The 14686-nt window shown below is 37.6% G+C and overlaps 1 protein-coding gene across 7 annotated transcripts in view; it reads right to left on the reverse strand.

Annotated features, from left to right (window-relative positions):
• STK33 (serine/threonine kinase 33) overlaps positions 1 to 14686 on the reverse strand; it is a 184673-nt gene that overhangs the window by 65834 nt on the left and 104153 nt on the right. For 6 of the 7 annotated variants that reach the window (XM_061202962.1, XM_061202961.1, XM_061202964.1 and 3 more), the window contains 5 exons: positions 12586 to 12699; positions 9825 to 9929; positions 5881 to 6019; positions 3542 to 3630; positions 1576 to 1660 (listed from right to left, as the gene is read on the reverse strand). In XM_061202962.1, the coding sequence (XP_061058945.1) occupies positions 1576 to 1660; positions 3542 to 3630; positions 5881 to 6019; positions 9825 to 9929; positions 12586 to 12699 (532 nt within the window). The remainder of the gene's footprint in view (positions 1 to 1575; positions 1661 to 3541; positions 3631 to 5880; positions 6020 to 9824; positions 9930 to 12585; positions 12700 to 14686) is intronic. The other variant, XM_061202965.1, reaches the window with a different exon arrangement.

The raw sequence follows: 14686 nt of genomic DNA on the forward strand, positions 1-14686 counted from the left end.
AAAATGAAACCACATGTCCACATAAAAACTTGTACATGAGGGACTTCCCTGGTGGCGCAGTGGTTAAGAATCTGCCTGCCAATGCAGGGGTCATGGGTTCGAGCCCTGGTCCGGGAAAATCCCACATGCCATGGAGCAACTAAGCCCATGCACCACAACTACTGAGCCTGTTCTCTAGAGCCTGTGAGCCACAACTACTGAGTCCGTGAGCCACAACTACTGAAGCCCGCATGCCTAGAGCCCGTGCTCTGCAACAAGAGAAGACAACGCAATGAGAAGCCTGCGCACCACAACGAAGAGTAGCCCCCGCTCGCCGCAACTAGAGAAAGCCTGCGCACAGCAACGAAGACCCAACATAGCCAAAAATAAATAAAATAAAATAAATAAATTTTTTAAAAAACTTAAAAAAAAAACAAACTTGTACACGAATGTCCATAGCAGGATTATTCATAATAGCTCCAAACTGGAAACAATCCACATGCCCATCAGCTAATAAATATATAAACAACATACAACGGACAACTGTTCAGCAATATAAAGAAACAGACTGCAACAGGGATGTACCTCAAAAACATCATGCTATGTGAAAGAAGCCAGGCGTATAAGCCTACATATTGCATGATCCTGTTTATATGAAATGTCCAGAAACAGCAAATCTAGAGAGATAAGGATTAGTGGTTACCTGGGGTTGGGATGGGAATGAGATTGAGTGCAAACGGGCATGAGGCAACTTTTGGGGGTAGAACTGTTCTCAAACTGGATTGTGGTGATGTTGCACAACTCTGTGAATGTATGAAAAAATCACTGAATGGTACATTTTTATGGTATTTAAATTATACTTCAGGAAAGCTGTTAAAAATCACATTTAGAAAAATGGGCGGGGGCTTCCCTGGTGGCGCAGTGGTTGAGAATCTGCCTGCCAATGCAGGAGACACGGGTTTGAGCCCTGGTCTGGGAGGATCCCACATGTCGCGGAGCGACTAGGCCCGTGAGCCACAATTGCTGAGCCTGCGCATCTGGAGCCTGTGCTCCGCAACAAGAGAGGCCGCGATAGTGAGACGCCCGCGCACCGTGATGAAGAGTGGCCCCCACTTGCCGCAACTAGAGAAAGCCCTTGCACAGAAACGAAGACCCAACACAGCCATAAATAAATAAATAAAAATTTAGAAAAATGGGCAACTTGGTTTATAAAATATATTTAATCAGTACTCTATGAAAAACCACTGGATGGCAATGAAATTGGATAAAAAATGGAAAGAAGCAAAACATACTCATGATTTTAGCATGAATTAATAAAACAATAATTAAGTTTGGGTGTATGATTACCTAAGAGACAGGTAAACAGCTTATAAACAGCTATAAGAAGAGCCCAGAGAAATAATGAAAACTATAATCTTTGAAGATAAGAACTATGAGAAATCTGCTAAAACAACTAAAATTATTTGACCTAAGAAAAGGTAGCTTGATCAGGGCCATTAAGTCATGATGTGAAATTGAACTGCTCAAGTTTTTAATCCATACTAGTTGTTCTACTTTTTCATATAGAAAAAAATCATTTTAAGTCTACTAACTTACCCATATAGATAGGTGTCCCACATGTGGTCTGCAGCATGGCTTCACTCCTTCCTTGCTTCTTCACTGCTAAACCAAAATCAGTCACCTACAAGAAGAAACTCATACGGAGTCACCTGTGTTCCAGTCCCAGAATTCACTCATTCTGCAAATAGGACTTTCACCGCATTGTATTGCATTTAATTCAGGGATTCTTGAGCACGGAGGGGCTTTACTTGTATTACTAATAAGGACCTTGCTTCCCCTCCCTACCCACCCCTCCTTGTGAAGAAGAAACTTGGTAAAGAGAAGCTTGGTTTGTCAAATCTTGAGAAAACACCCATGATGTTGATTGTTCATTCTTTCTAATTAAATTCACCAGTTCAACATAGGAAGTTGTTCTTGCAAGAAGGCATTTAACTTTTTTTCAAATAAAAAAGTTATTTTTATAAAGTTCTTTCACTGTAAAATACATTCTGGCCTTAGTAAGTTTATCATCTATTTTTCTGATGCTCAAGCTATGTTCCAGTTTAAAGCGCTGTTTTAAATGCAAATCATTATCCTTGTCATCACTCAAGGAAACTCCCCCCTTTAATAATTATTTATAAGACATTATCTCTAGTAAATGCTATCTTTTCTTTACTATTATTTCCTTTGTGTTTCTAGAGTATATTAATTCAAAAAATTATTACACTATTAAAAACTACGAGAAGCAAATTAACAGGAAAAAAACCACAATATGGCTACAAATACACAGGAGGCCTACTGCTGCAACTGCAGGTTTTCTGCTCAGTTCTAAATCTTGGTCATTAAACATCTGGTTATTAAATATTCAGTACGTGCCCTTGGTCTTGTCTCCCAAGTTGGAACAGCCTTGGGCTGAAAGCAGAAAAACAGGCACATTTATTGATCACACAACCAAAGATAGGCTTTTGGTCCACAGACACTGAATGGAAAGTTTCCAGTACCTTATGGAGTAAGAAAATATTCCTATCAACAATGTGATATCACTATTTTTCTAAAGAGATTAATAAATTTCTCCAGGAGTGTTTACAATGATCCTACTTGGAGCATTATGATACATATCTTCCTCCACAGAAAATTTATATAGACATCAAATATATAAAAGCTTTCATGATCCAATTCAGTTCTTTGGAGAGCATTTATTCCTTTATGCACCAAATATTAATTGAGCACATACTATGCTTCAGGCACTACTCCAGGTACCAACAGCGAATAAGACACACAGAATTCCTGCTCTCGTAGAGTTTACAGTGGAAATATTTAAGAACATTTACTTTACTTGGGTAAAACAACAATGCTGTTGAACCTATTTAAATGCAACAGAGCAAGTTATTCACAGACAACATTTTATTCCTAAATTAACACATTCATATATTTTGAAAGCAGCCACTTTTAAAGTGCTAAGTAATAAATAATGTATCCTATCATTTATTTGACATTAAGGAACACTTAATTTGAATAAAGTCTTCAAGAATAAATACTTGGCACATTAATTTTTCTTAGGACATAAATATTAATACCCAAATTATTAAATTTGGGTATTTTTAAATGAGAAATACAGACTTTATTTTTAAATGAGAAATACAGACTTTAGCATTAATTTAGTATCAAAGGCACAGCCAAGGTGCACTTTTTCTCTAGATCTGTAACACATTTACATCAAATTACCAATCATAATTTTGAAATTAATTAGAATTCAGAGCATCTGTTTGTTTGCTATTAACTAATGATTTAGAACTATCCAAATGAATATGTACTTTAGAAAAATTCAATAGCACCACTTAACTTGTAAAATTATTCTTGTCAGTCACAATCTCTTTTGTGAAATTTTAATTTTTTTAGCACAAGCCACTTAGTTTTGGCTGTTTAAAAGCTTTCAAAATGTATCTAAAAAGAGGATGTACTTTGCCACTTCGCTATCAAACTGTTTATAGGCAAAGACTTACCACCATTTCTAATATCTTACCTTTATGTTTAAGTTCATTTCGTCGTTAGCATCAATAAAGCTGCTTTTAACCATTATGTTTTCCAGTTTTAGATCTCTATGTACTATATCTACCAAGAAAATAAACAACAAATCAAATGAAATGGATAATGAAAAAATAGAGAGGACACAAATAGAACAAATAAATATACTTGACCAGTTAACATCCACTGTTGAAAAATTTGAGGAGGGCCAGGTGTAATCCTGCCCTGTTCTATTCCCTGATATTCAAGTCCCTTTTCTCCATGTTTCTAACCTTAAGGAGCCATTTTCTTTGACTCCCTCACCTCTCCCCAATCCCCTGCTGCTCCGACTGGCCGCTCTTCATGACAAGTGGCCTGGTAAGTGTGGAAGAGGACCCTGTCCAAGGTTAGGTATTCCCTGGAGGAGGGAGACATGTGTAGTTACAAGCCCGGGAAGGTTTCCCATGTCCTTCGCTCTTCAAATAGAGGATTACTTCTTTACTTCTATGCATATGTTATTGCCAGTGTAAACATTTAACATACTGCAACCTGGCAACACGTATACAAACTACACTTATTTCAGTATATTCTTCTACAACATCAGTACCACTTTCCTACTCTTTATACATTAAAATTAAAAACAAAAACCCCTGAGACACAAAATCTCCAGTTGAACATGTCAGAGCTCAGGTAGGACTTTTATGTACACGCAAATACTCTCATGTACCAAATATTTCCTTTGCAAATAACTGATTCAGTTCATATCCATAGCAATCATTTCCCTAAACTTAAAAAGTTATAGGCATAATTTCTGGAAAAATGAAGCTGAATGAGCCCTGGACTGGCAATTATACCTAATTATTTACAGTTCCCTTACATAGTTCCAGCCTGTGTTGGAATTTTTATTATTTCTATTGTTCTCCTTAACTCTTCTTACATAAATACCACAAAATTTTAATTAATATATCTTTATAATATGTTTTAGTAGTTGGCAGGGCAAGTCTCTCTACTGCCTCCGCTGTTCTTCTTTTTCATTGTTTTCTTTACTATTCTCACCCATTTCAAAATAATTTTATCAAGTTCCATGAAAAATCCTGTTAAGATTTAGTTTGAAATTATACTGAATTTACAGCTTAATGTGGGAGAATCGCCATTAGCATAATATTAAGCCTTTGGTTTCCTGCCCTTGCAAAAATTGTTGCCCTCTGCCTGGAAAGCCCTCCCTTTTTCGTCTGAGTTTGTATTCCTCAGCTCAAGTGTTGCTTCCTCTGTGAATTCTTCCCTGACTTTCCAAATCAAATGAGGCACTTAATATACCTATGCTCCTTGCACTTTATATGGCTTTCAGAAATTATCATGTTGCATTACAGTTTGTTTTTTGTACTCCATCTCCCATCTGCCTCTCAATTTCCTTGAGGGGCAGGTGCCTTGTCTTTTAACTTCTGTAACTCTAGAACTAACCACAGTGCTGTAGGTGCTCAAGAAATATCTGCTGAATGAACCCCTGGGTTCCAGTACCAGCTCTGCCACACCTAACCATGTCACTTCACCTCTCTGGAACAAAGCTTTTTCTCATCTATAAAATGAGAAGTTTCTAAAGTCACATGTAAGCCAAACTAACATTGAAGAAAAAAAAGCAGGAGCACGAGGAAAAACAGTAGCAATAACACCAAAGAACAGTGAAGCCATTAGAAGAATTAGAATAATATGTAAATGTGGATTTTAAAGTAGTGAAACGATTCCCATATGGTACTACACTGGTGGATACGTATCATTATACATTTGTCAAAATCCATAGAATTTTGGATTCTATGGATCCAAACTATGGATTTTGGGTGATGATGATGTGTCAATGTAGGTTCATCAATTGCAGCAAAGGTACCACTCTGACGGGGGATGCTGATAATGGGGGAGGATGTGCATGCATGGGCAGAGGCATCTGGGACTCTCCATAATTTCTCAATTTTGCTGTGGACCTAAAACTGCTCTAATAATTAATCTAAAATTTTTTAAATGCCTAGAATATATAGATTTTTAACATTATTAATATATGTGTTTTTAGAAATTTCACTTTTATTATTGTCTATTTTTGATTTGATAATATTAGCTTTTCAAACTGTTCTGTAGAAACATTCATAATTTCATCTTGTCTGTGTACAATGTAATTGCATACCTGCCTTGCTTCTAATTAAAATATATCTATAAAGTTAAAAAGGAAATTTTTTTTAATTTTTAAAAGAAAACCTTCTGTATTAGTAGGCATTATTTCTGTCACTATGAATCCTGAATACAATTGCCCTTAAACAAAAGTGGTATCTGCGCTCATGGAGTCAGTGAGCTGGATGATCCTCTTCTTACCCTTATTGTGAAGATAGGCTATAGCTGAGGCGAGACTTTGAATGATCCACCTGGTCTCATTCTCTGAGAAATGACCTTTCCTATCCAGAATTTCTTTGAGTTCTCCATCCTCACAAAGCTCCATCACAAGGTACATTTTCTGACATTATAAATTTAAAAAGAGAGACAGAGAGCACAGATTATTTAGTTGAGGATCTTTAAAATGTTATACACTGTATATATATAGCAGAAATATGGTTACAGTCGATCTATTCATTCAAAACTATTTGTTATCATGTACAAGATACTATGCAGGATACTAGAGGAAAAAGGAAGCATAAGACACATAGTCTTTACCTTCAAGGAGTTCAGAGTTTAGCTATAATCACAATACCATGGGGTAATGGCTAACAGAAGAGGAATGCCCGAAATGTGATGAGGTTACAGAGGAGGGGAGCCTTTGCCTAAAGAATGCTCACTGAAGAGGCGACATACAGGCACGTCTGGATGACTGAATAGGGATTTATGGGTAGAGAATATGGGCAAGAACAGGCACAGCACATGGCATTTGCAGACTCCAAAGCTCAAAACAGCACTGGTGGGACTTCCCTGGTGGTCCAGTGGTTAAGACTCCGCACTTCCACTGCAGGGGGCACGGGTTCTCTCCCGGGTCGGGAACTAAGATCCCGCATGCCAGCGCCGCAAGGCTAGAAAAAAAAAAAAAGAAAGAAAGAAAGAAACCAGCGCTGGCAGTTAAAGAATAACAAGTATCTCAGTGTTAATAGCACTGGGAGTTTGGTAAGTCAGAGAAGATTGAGATGGTGAGGGGTGAGGCCAGAAAGAACACGTTGGTGTCAGGCTGTAAGGAGTCTTGGATGTTACACAAAGGAGCTGGGATTTTTTTTTTTTTTTTCCCGTATGCAATAAGGAGCCACTGCAGATTTTTAAGCTGATGTCTGGAGTGGGGGGAAAGGTATGTGCTACTATCAGTTCTGCATTTCTAAATGAACGCTCTAACAGTGATGAGGAGCACAGCTCAACAAACTTTTTTCTGTAAAGGCCAGATCCAGGTAGTCAATATTTTCGGCTTTGAGGGACATACAATCTCTTGCAACCACTCAACTCTGCTGTTACAGCATAAAAGCATCCATAAACAATACAACAAAACTTTATTTATGGACTTTGAAATTTAGCTTCATATAATTTTAACATGTCATGAAATATTACTCTTTTACGTTTTTTCCAACCATTTAAAAAAGTAAAAAACCTGGCTTATGGGCCATAAAAAAACAGGCCGCATGCCACTGGCTCACATGCTGTGTAAGCTGACGTCTGATTATAAGAGGGTAGATGTGAGGCACAGGATGGAGAAAAGAAGGAAGAAGAAAAAGATGTGAAAATACCTGGAGGGAGAAATAGTGGGACTTAGTGACTAATTGGGTATAAGTCGTAAAAAGCCACAAATGAAATGCCTCTTCCATATTTGCTGTTTCTGTGCTTATATATTAAGATCACCTTAGGTATTCCGATAGCCAAGTCATCTATTAAGTCAAAAAAGATTCACAGTCAACTAAAATGCATGTCTTTTTCATACCTATGCTATTCAGACACAGACTACCCTCCATGTCTCCATTCTATCCTATAGCACATTTTCATTGCTGTTTTTAAGATTCTGGGATCTGATCGTATTCTATTACCACTACTAGTGCAACTTCCGTGTTCAGTCAGCAAGCATGAATACAGGAGGAGAAGGCTAACAACCTTTCTTCCTAGAGTCAAAATTCTGACTCACTCAACCTCAAGATGTTTAGAATTTCAAAAGTAACTACAGAATTCTGCAAAGTCTAACACATAAATAAGATTTTGAACTAGGCCATATTTTTTCCACTGACAGCACCGTAGGGATCATGAAATGAAATGGAAAGTGAACTATCTAGAAGGCAAAGTTATATTAGCAGTGCTTACAATATAAACTGATGTCATTTTAAAATATGTACGTTGATAAAAGTTATATCAACAGAAGTTTTTTACAACTCAATTATTAAAAGTAATTGTGTAGACCTGAAGAACATGTGGACTCACAAGAAACCATACATAGTCAAACTGCATGATCAGCATTACTCCCTTAGCCTAACCCTTCAGGTAGCAATTTCCATTCATCCTTAAGATGGCTTCAACGGAAGGTCTAGGCATTTGTGTGAGTTGGGAAGATGGGGAGTCAGATGTGACCTGTGTGAATCAAGGGCAAACAATACATAAAAAAGACAATCACAGATGATGGTTTCTTTGGCCTTCAAATTATTCTAGATTTGGACTCCCACTTGTGCCCAAGATGAAGTAACAGATCAGACTTACCTTCCCTCCTGAAACAACTTAAGAAATGGATGAAATATATAAAATAACAATTTTCAGACATTAGACATCAGACAGCATAGGGCAGTGATCCCTGAGAGAGGGGAAACCTATGAGGCCAGGACATTAAAGGTTATTATAACTATATTTAAGGAGGAGGAAATAGTGAGCATGTTAAGTAGAAACATGGAAGATAGAAAAATGATCCAAATCAAATCTCCATTGGAAGGGATAAACAGCACATATGATGTTACAGAAAAAGAGATTACTGAATCTGAAGATATCACAACAGAAACTCTGCTAAATTAAACAGGGAAAGAAAAAAGATTGGAAAAAAATGAATAGAGCATCAGTAAGCTTTGGACAATATCAGGCAATCTCATGTGTACTTGAGGTCCTAAAAATAGAAGAAGGCAGAAAAAATATTTGAAGAAATAATGGCCAAGATGTTCCTTAACTTGATGAAAACCATAAGCTCACAGATTCAAGAAGCTCCATGAACCCCAAGCCAAGAAGCATGAAGACGACTATACCAAGGCACAACATAATCAAATTGGTTAAAACTGATGATAAAGAGCAAAACTATTCTAAGCAGATTTGAGGATAAAATAAGTCACAGCTCTAAAACTGAAAAGGTAGAGAAGCCTTCTGGCACCACTGCCATATACTGCTCCCATAAAAGGTACCTGTGGTCTCTAACATTTATCAAGCACTCCTAATGAATCAAGCATAATGCATAACGCAAACTGACTATTGCTGCCTTAGACTGTCAAAGGAAACAAAGAACAATAGCTAACAGTCGATGAGATGTATGCTTTATATTCGCTTTCCCGTTTAATCCTTCAACAACCAAATGAGGTTGATACTATCATTAAACCCATCTTACAGATGAGGAAACTTAAGTATAGAGAGGTTGAGTAACTTGTCCATGGTCTCAGAGCTAATAAGTGGTGGAGCCAGGATTATATTGCACAGGCAATCTGATCCCAGAGTCCACATGCCTAACCACTGTATCATACTGCCTCCGAGCAGAGAAATACCCAAGCCCACGGGCATAAACAACTTGAAGGCAGAATGGCAAATAACCCAGGCTTCAGAACAACTCTAAATGAAAATTACAAGCATTGAAAAACAAGAATGAAAACATTTAGGAAAGAAGGAAGATTAAACATATTAGTTTAAGACACAGATGACAAAATATCTTCTACATAGTGCCAAATATGCCCATACCAACTCTACTATGAAGCTAGACTTGCAAAATTATGACAATATTCCAAGAGACTCTAATGGAGAACCAAGGACCAAAGCAAAAGGAAAGACACTTCTAAGGAAGCTCTGGTCACAAATGGGTTATATCCGAGGTTATTTCAATTTTAAACATTTGTTTTCAACATGCCACCAGAAATATCACTAAAGACGTCAATCTAATCAACAGACACCTAACTATACAATCAACAATAAAAAGTCCTCCAGAATGCTCTCATCAATCTCCAGTGACAGACTCATGCCAAGGACATGAGCCACTGTGTCCCAAAAGGATTACTTCCCAAGGGACTGATGTTCATTTTGTAATAATAACAATTTTCAAAATGCAGCACCTGACAAAGCTTTACCTTAGGCGTCTCAAATACTTGTTCTAGATGTATAATGTGTTCGTGTTTCACACTTTTTAGGATGGTCACTTCCCGTTCAAGTAACTTCACAGCAGAGCTTCCAGCCTTCAATGATGAGGAAACATAGATTTCACATATGAATTTCATTACTGCATACCTCAATATAAAAGTTAAAGTTATTTAATATTTTTCCTACATTTTCTTTAGAAGCTCCTTTTTCAAAAGATAACATGCAACTTACCTATGTGTTAAGATTAAAGTATGCCCCATCTTATCCTTTGTCCAATTTTAAGAGATATATAATTTGGCCTCAAACCACATCTGTTTCTTGGACTGTTTCTATAAATTAGCTACAACATGGTCTCTGTCATGTCACAAAATTATTGCAATTTTTAATAGGCTCTTTGGAATTTCCTTCAAAATCATATTGATCCTTTGATGTTAGCATGATAAAAACAAAATCTACTTTTCCGGGACATCAATTAGAAAATGGATATAAAGCATCTGTCTCATTAAATGTTAGAATTGTTAAAATAAAATGTTTTTGTTTTATTGTTGTTTTGTTTTGATTATATTTATATACATATCAAAAGAAACAATAGGCAGTGAGACTCTACACTTAGCCCTGCATTATATTACTTCCTAGTCCCCCAGTTTCAAAAATTTGATAGAGAGAGAAAGAGAAGGAGAGAGAGCACGCTCGATCAAGATGGAGATGGAGATTTTGCCTTCAGACCAACCTAACTCCAATTTATCTCTTACATGTAACCCTTAACCACACCTGACCAGGCCTTCATTCAGGGTGTAAGTAACTGTCTACAATGTCATCTAAGAAATTCCAGAAGGGCTTTCTCCACCCTAACCACCACTACCACCATCCCAATCATCACCCCTCTTGATATCTAAATTACCATCATTATTCAAGGATAAACATTGTCCTCATTCACATGAAAATATCCCTGAAAGGGATAATAAAGTTCTTATTCCTCTCTCCTTACCCCTAACCCCTGCCCCCGCCAAGTTTGGGAGAGACATAATAGTTCCTGAAGGATTGGAAAGGGATTGATCATAAGGCAAATTTTATCTAGTTAAAATTTTCCTAGTGTCATCCCTGCTTCCAATTACCTTTACCCTTCAACCATTACCATCTCAGGAGGGATAGGAAACTGCCCACCCTCTGTGCCTCACCCATGGAGGATGAAAGTCACAGTTTAAGGTTATCCTAGAGGGTCAAGAGAAATAGTGATTGTGAGGAGTGAATTCCTGTACAGACTAGATATGGAGAGTTATCACAATATCCATCTCAATCCTCTTCCTACCTTCCTCCACAAATGGTTTGACCTGTATATAATGCAGTAATATACTGTCCAATTCATATATTGACTATATAACTTTATTTTACTACATTAGTGTCCTGAAAACTCTCAGCATCAATAGGTATGTGCAAGATTATGAATTCCTAAAGTTGCAAGCAGGCATCCTGACTATATAACCCTAAAACCTAACCCCTAACCCTATCTGACACCAAAGGAGCAAAGGAAATAACATCCCATTTAGTTTTTTTTTTTAATAAATGTATTTATTTATTTATTTTTGGCTGGGTTGGGTCTTCGTTGCTGAGCGCAGGCTTTCTCTAGTTGCAGTGAGCGGGAGCTACTCTTCGTTGCGGTGCACGGGCTTCTCATTGTGGTGGCTTCTCTTGTTGTGGAGCACGGGCTCTAGGCACGCGGGCTTCAGTAGTTGCGGCACGTGGGCTCAGTAGTCGTGGTTCACAGGCTCTAGAGCGCAGGCTCGGTAGTTGTGGCGCACGGGCTTAGTTGCTCTGCGGCATGTGGGATCTTCTCAGACCAGGGATAGAACCCATGTCCCTTGCATTGGCAGGCGGATTCTCAACCACTGTGCCACCAGGGAAGCCCCGACAATTCATTTAGTTAATTCTAAAGATTTCTAGAAGGGCTCTGGATCTTCCTTTATTAAGATTTAATGTTACTTTATTAAACTTTAGGGGGAAATGGTATGTAATTTCCTATGGCTTGTTTTAAAGAATACATAAAACCTACTATTTCCTTTTGTAAGTGTAATATTTATCATCGCAAATCCAAGGGAAAAACACCTAATGTTGTCTTTTGTTTTTCCTTGGGCATAGAAAGTGTTTTAAAGTTGATGAAACGATCAGATATAAAGCTTGAGGACTTAGATTCTCCCTTAAAAAGAAGCCCAGTCATTCTTCACTCCAATGAAATCTAGTGAGACATACAGTGCTTACAAGTAAACAGTACAGAAGATAGTTGGGGGAAAAGTGGTTCAAACTGAAAGAGTAGGTAGGATGAATAAACAGAGTTAGCTACCAATGAGGAAATAGGGAATCAAAGGAAAGGCAAAGATAGGGACAAAGTATATCAGAACCACATCAGGAGAGACTACCGGAACCCATTTCTCACTAAGACATCGCTAGCCCACAGCCCTACATCTACGCATACTGATGATCAGCCCTCACCTTCAGCTCACTCTGGTAAACTTTACCTATATTTGGTTATGCTGGTTATGTTAGGTAATCCTTTCATTTGTTTTTTAGTACCTGCCTACTTGAGTTTAAGAACTGTTCCCGTCCCAGAAGGCTAGAGAAATATCCACATTTCTCCAGGGGAACAGCCTAGGCCCTGGCCCTCAGGGTCAGCCGTGTTAGTGTGAAAAACTGTACTGCCTACCCCACCTTGCACTGGCACTGTGCCCTCAGTAGGATGCTGCTGATATGCCTTACCTTTTCTTTGCTCACTTTTTTAATTGCCCACTTAGTTTCTGTCTCCTTGTCAATAGCTTCAATGACCATTCCAAAGCTCCCTTGTCCCAATATTCTTCCAAAGGTATAGATTTCCTGGATAAAAAATATGAGTTCCTTTGTCTCTCTCTGCCATTCATCAGGATTACAAATAAACATATAATACTGACAGGTATCCACCCAAGGGAAGAGTGATTCTGCTCCAGGGTAAAATCAAATAGAAGACACCCCATATTTGCTTCAATATTAATAAACACATCTTAATTAAACAAAAATAAGTTTTGATGAATTTTATTAAATATCCTTTAGAGGAAAACCATAAAAATCCTTACAAAGAAATGTAAAAAACTTCAAAAGCATAAAAAATGAACCTCTTATAAACTACAATATTAATGAAATGTCTTCATAAGAAAAAGGAGGAATGGAATATTAATACATACATGCAAATATATATGTGTGTGTATAAGATACATTCAACCAAAAAATTATCACCAAACTCTGAGAGCTACACTATAAAATCAACACATATTAACCACTGAACAACTGCTTTCCTATTTACCAAGTAACCCTTTTTCTTTATCTTCACTGTTTCTATTAAAAAAATCACTTTTGTTGTTTTATTTCCTTTTGTTTTAGGAAAAGGAATATATGACCAAAATATTAATATAAATCAGCACTGTAAAAAAAATTAAAACCATCCACAGTAACACTATCCAGACCAAGGATCCTTCTGCTTATCGTTTTACTTCTGCTTACGAAGACAGAATGCATGGGTCTTGACAATACCAGCATTCCACTTCATGTTGTAAAATAACAAGCAGGTAACTCATTTACACTTTCATTTCTTGTGAATTTGGTTGGAGGGAGTCAGTCTCCTTGATCTGAATCAACTCCAGGGCAGTAACAAGAGTTTCTCGACCCATGATGCACAGGGACTAGAACAGGAGAGAACACCTGAGCTAATGCTGCTGGGGGAAGCCTCTGTTGGGTTAGCCAGCCAAAGCCTGCCTTAGAGATGCCACGTTCCCTCTGCGTGACTACTTTCATCTTCACCATGCAACAGGTAAATTACTGCTAGACTTTATGTTTTCTACTGCTTACATTCCTTTCTTACTTTTGTAAAAGAAGATCCGTATCCAACTAATTACTTACCTCCTTATGAAGTGCTTCTCTGCCTAACTCTGCACCGTGGTCATTGTTCCTTTGACTTCCTTCAACATGTATGCATTGGTCCTCAAACACTATTATTACTCTCTTACTTACAAACAATTTGGTTCATTTTTTTCCTTCCAAGATGGTCTAGAAACACCTTATGTAGCTGTTTCTTTTGTATCCTTTAAAAAGCCTGCCTGAAACCTTGCAGGCAAAATATTCATGCTTAATGCATGGGAGGAAAAGGGAGAAGGGAGAAGGAAGAAGGGAAGGGAGGGGAGAGAAGGGGAAGGGAGGGAGGAAGAAAGGAAAGAAGGAAAGGGAAAGAAAAAAGAGACAGAGGGAGAAGAGGGGAGAGACAGAAAGGAAAAGAAAGAAGAGAAGAGAAGAGAAGAAAAGAAAAGGAAAAGAAAAGAAAAGAAATGTTCAGCTTCAACATGTTAGATTTTCCTTGGATATTTCCTTGTGATACATACTTTGGGGGTTACAAAGATGAATAAAACATAATTCCTGTTTTCTCATAATTTGTAATCTACCCAAAAGACAAGATTATTACTTAAGTCATAAAATCTTAAGTTAAAAAAAAAATACAAAATGACACTGGGGCCAGAGACCACAGCTAAAATACTGGGAGAATAAGGGAAATGTTATGAAAGACATGGCTTCTGAGACAGGCATGTGAGGGAACCAAGGCAAAAAAAAAATAATTGAGAATATTTTTCTATAATCCAATCAAAGCAAGGAAGGCATTTCAAAGGAACAGCAGTGCAAATGCGGAATGAATGAGTGAGCTGATAAATGAACTGAATCAATAAATCAATCTAGTCAGCAAGCCAGCCAGTCAGGAACCTATACATATGCATATTTGAGAGAAGTGAAAGACTGGGTACATGGAGTTGAACCCTGGAGGAGGAGCTCCAGATCTGAGGTC

This window comes from Eubalaena glacialis, chromosome 10, assembly GCF_028564815.1.
Source record: "Eubalaena glacialis isolate mEubGla1 chromosome 10, mEubGla1.1.hap2.+ XY, whole genome shotgun sequence".
Lineage (NCBI taxonomy): Eukaryota > Metazoa > Chordata > Mammalia > Artiodactyla > Balaenidae > Eubalaena > Eubalaena glacialis.